The sequence below is a fragment of the Neopelma chrysocephalum genome, unplaced genomic scaffold (genome assembly GCF_003984885.1).
Source record: "Neopelma chrysocephalum unplaced genomic scaffold, ASM398488v2 Primary Assembly neopelma1_89360, whole genome shotgun sequence".
Lineage (NCBI taxonomy): Eukaryota > Metazoa > Chordata > Aves > Passeriformes > Pipridae > Neopelma > Neopelma chrysocephalum.
Genome location: NW_020918353.1, coordinates 1 through 399, shown reverse-complemented (window position 1 = coordinate 399; position 399 = coordinate 1). Strand labels below are relative to the sequence as shown.

The following is a 399-nucleotide window of genomic DNA, read 5'->3' as shown; positions in this document are numbered from 1 at the left end:
GGGGGAATTGGAAATGGGAAAGGGAGTGGGGGGAATGGGGATGAGAACAGGGGAATTGGGGATGGGAATGGGAGATGGGGGGGAATGGGAGGATGGGGGATGAGGATGGGGGAGTTGGGGATGGGAATGAGGGAGTGGGGGCAAAGGGGGCACCCAACAGACCCCCCCCACGCTGGTGGTGGCTCCGTCCCCTTGTTCCCACGTGGGGGGACAGTCCCGGCGTTCGGGGGGCTCTGTCCCCCCGTGCCCCCCCCGGGGGTACTCACGAAGTCGGGGTTGTAGCAGAGCTGGGCAAAGCCCATCCTGAAATCCATGAGCTGGTTTTCCATCAGATCCACGCGCTGCTTCTCCTGCTCCGTCTGGCCGCCTGCGGCACCGGGAGGTGTCACACACCCCCCT

At 64.9% G+C, this 399-nt stretch overlaps 1 protein-coding gene across 1 annotated transcript in view; it reads right to left on the bottom strand.

Annotated features, from left to right (window-relative positions):
- The window catches only part of LOC113979806 (glutathione S-transferase 2-like), a gene marked incomplete at both ends in the record, with an annotated part of 1,103 nt that extends 720 nt beyond the window's left edge, over window positions 1-383 (bottom strand). Inside the window, one exon of the mRNA XM_027707087.1 lies at window positions 267-383. Within this exon, the coding sequence (XP_027562888.1) occupies window positions 267-383 (117 nt within the window). The remainder of the gene's footprint in view (window positions 1-266) is intronic.
- Window positions 384-399: the final 16 nt, after the last annotated feature.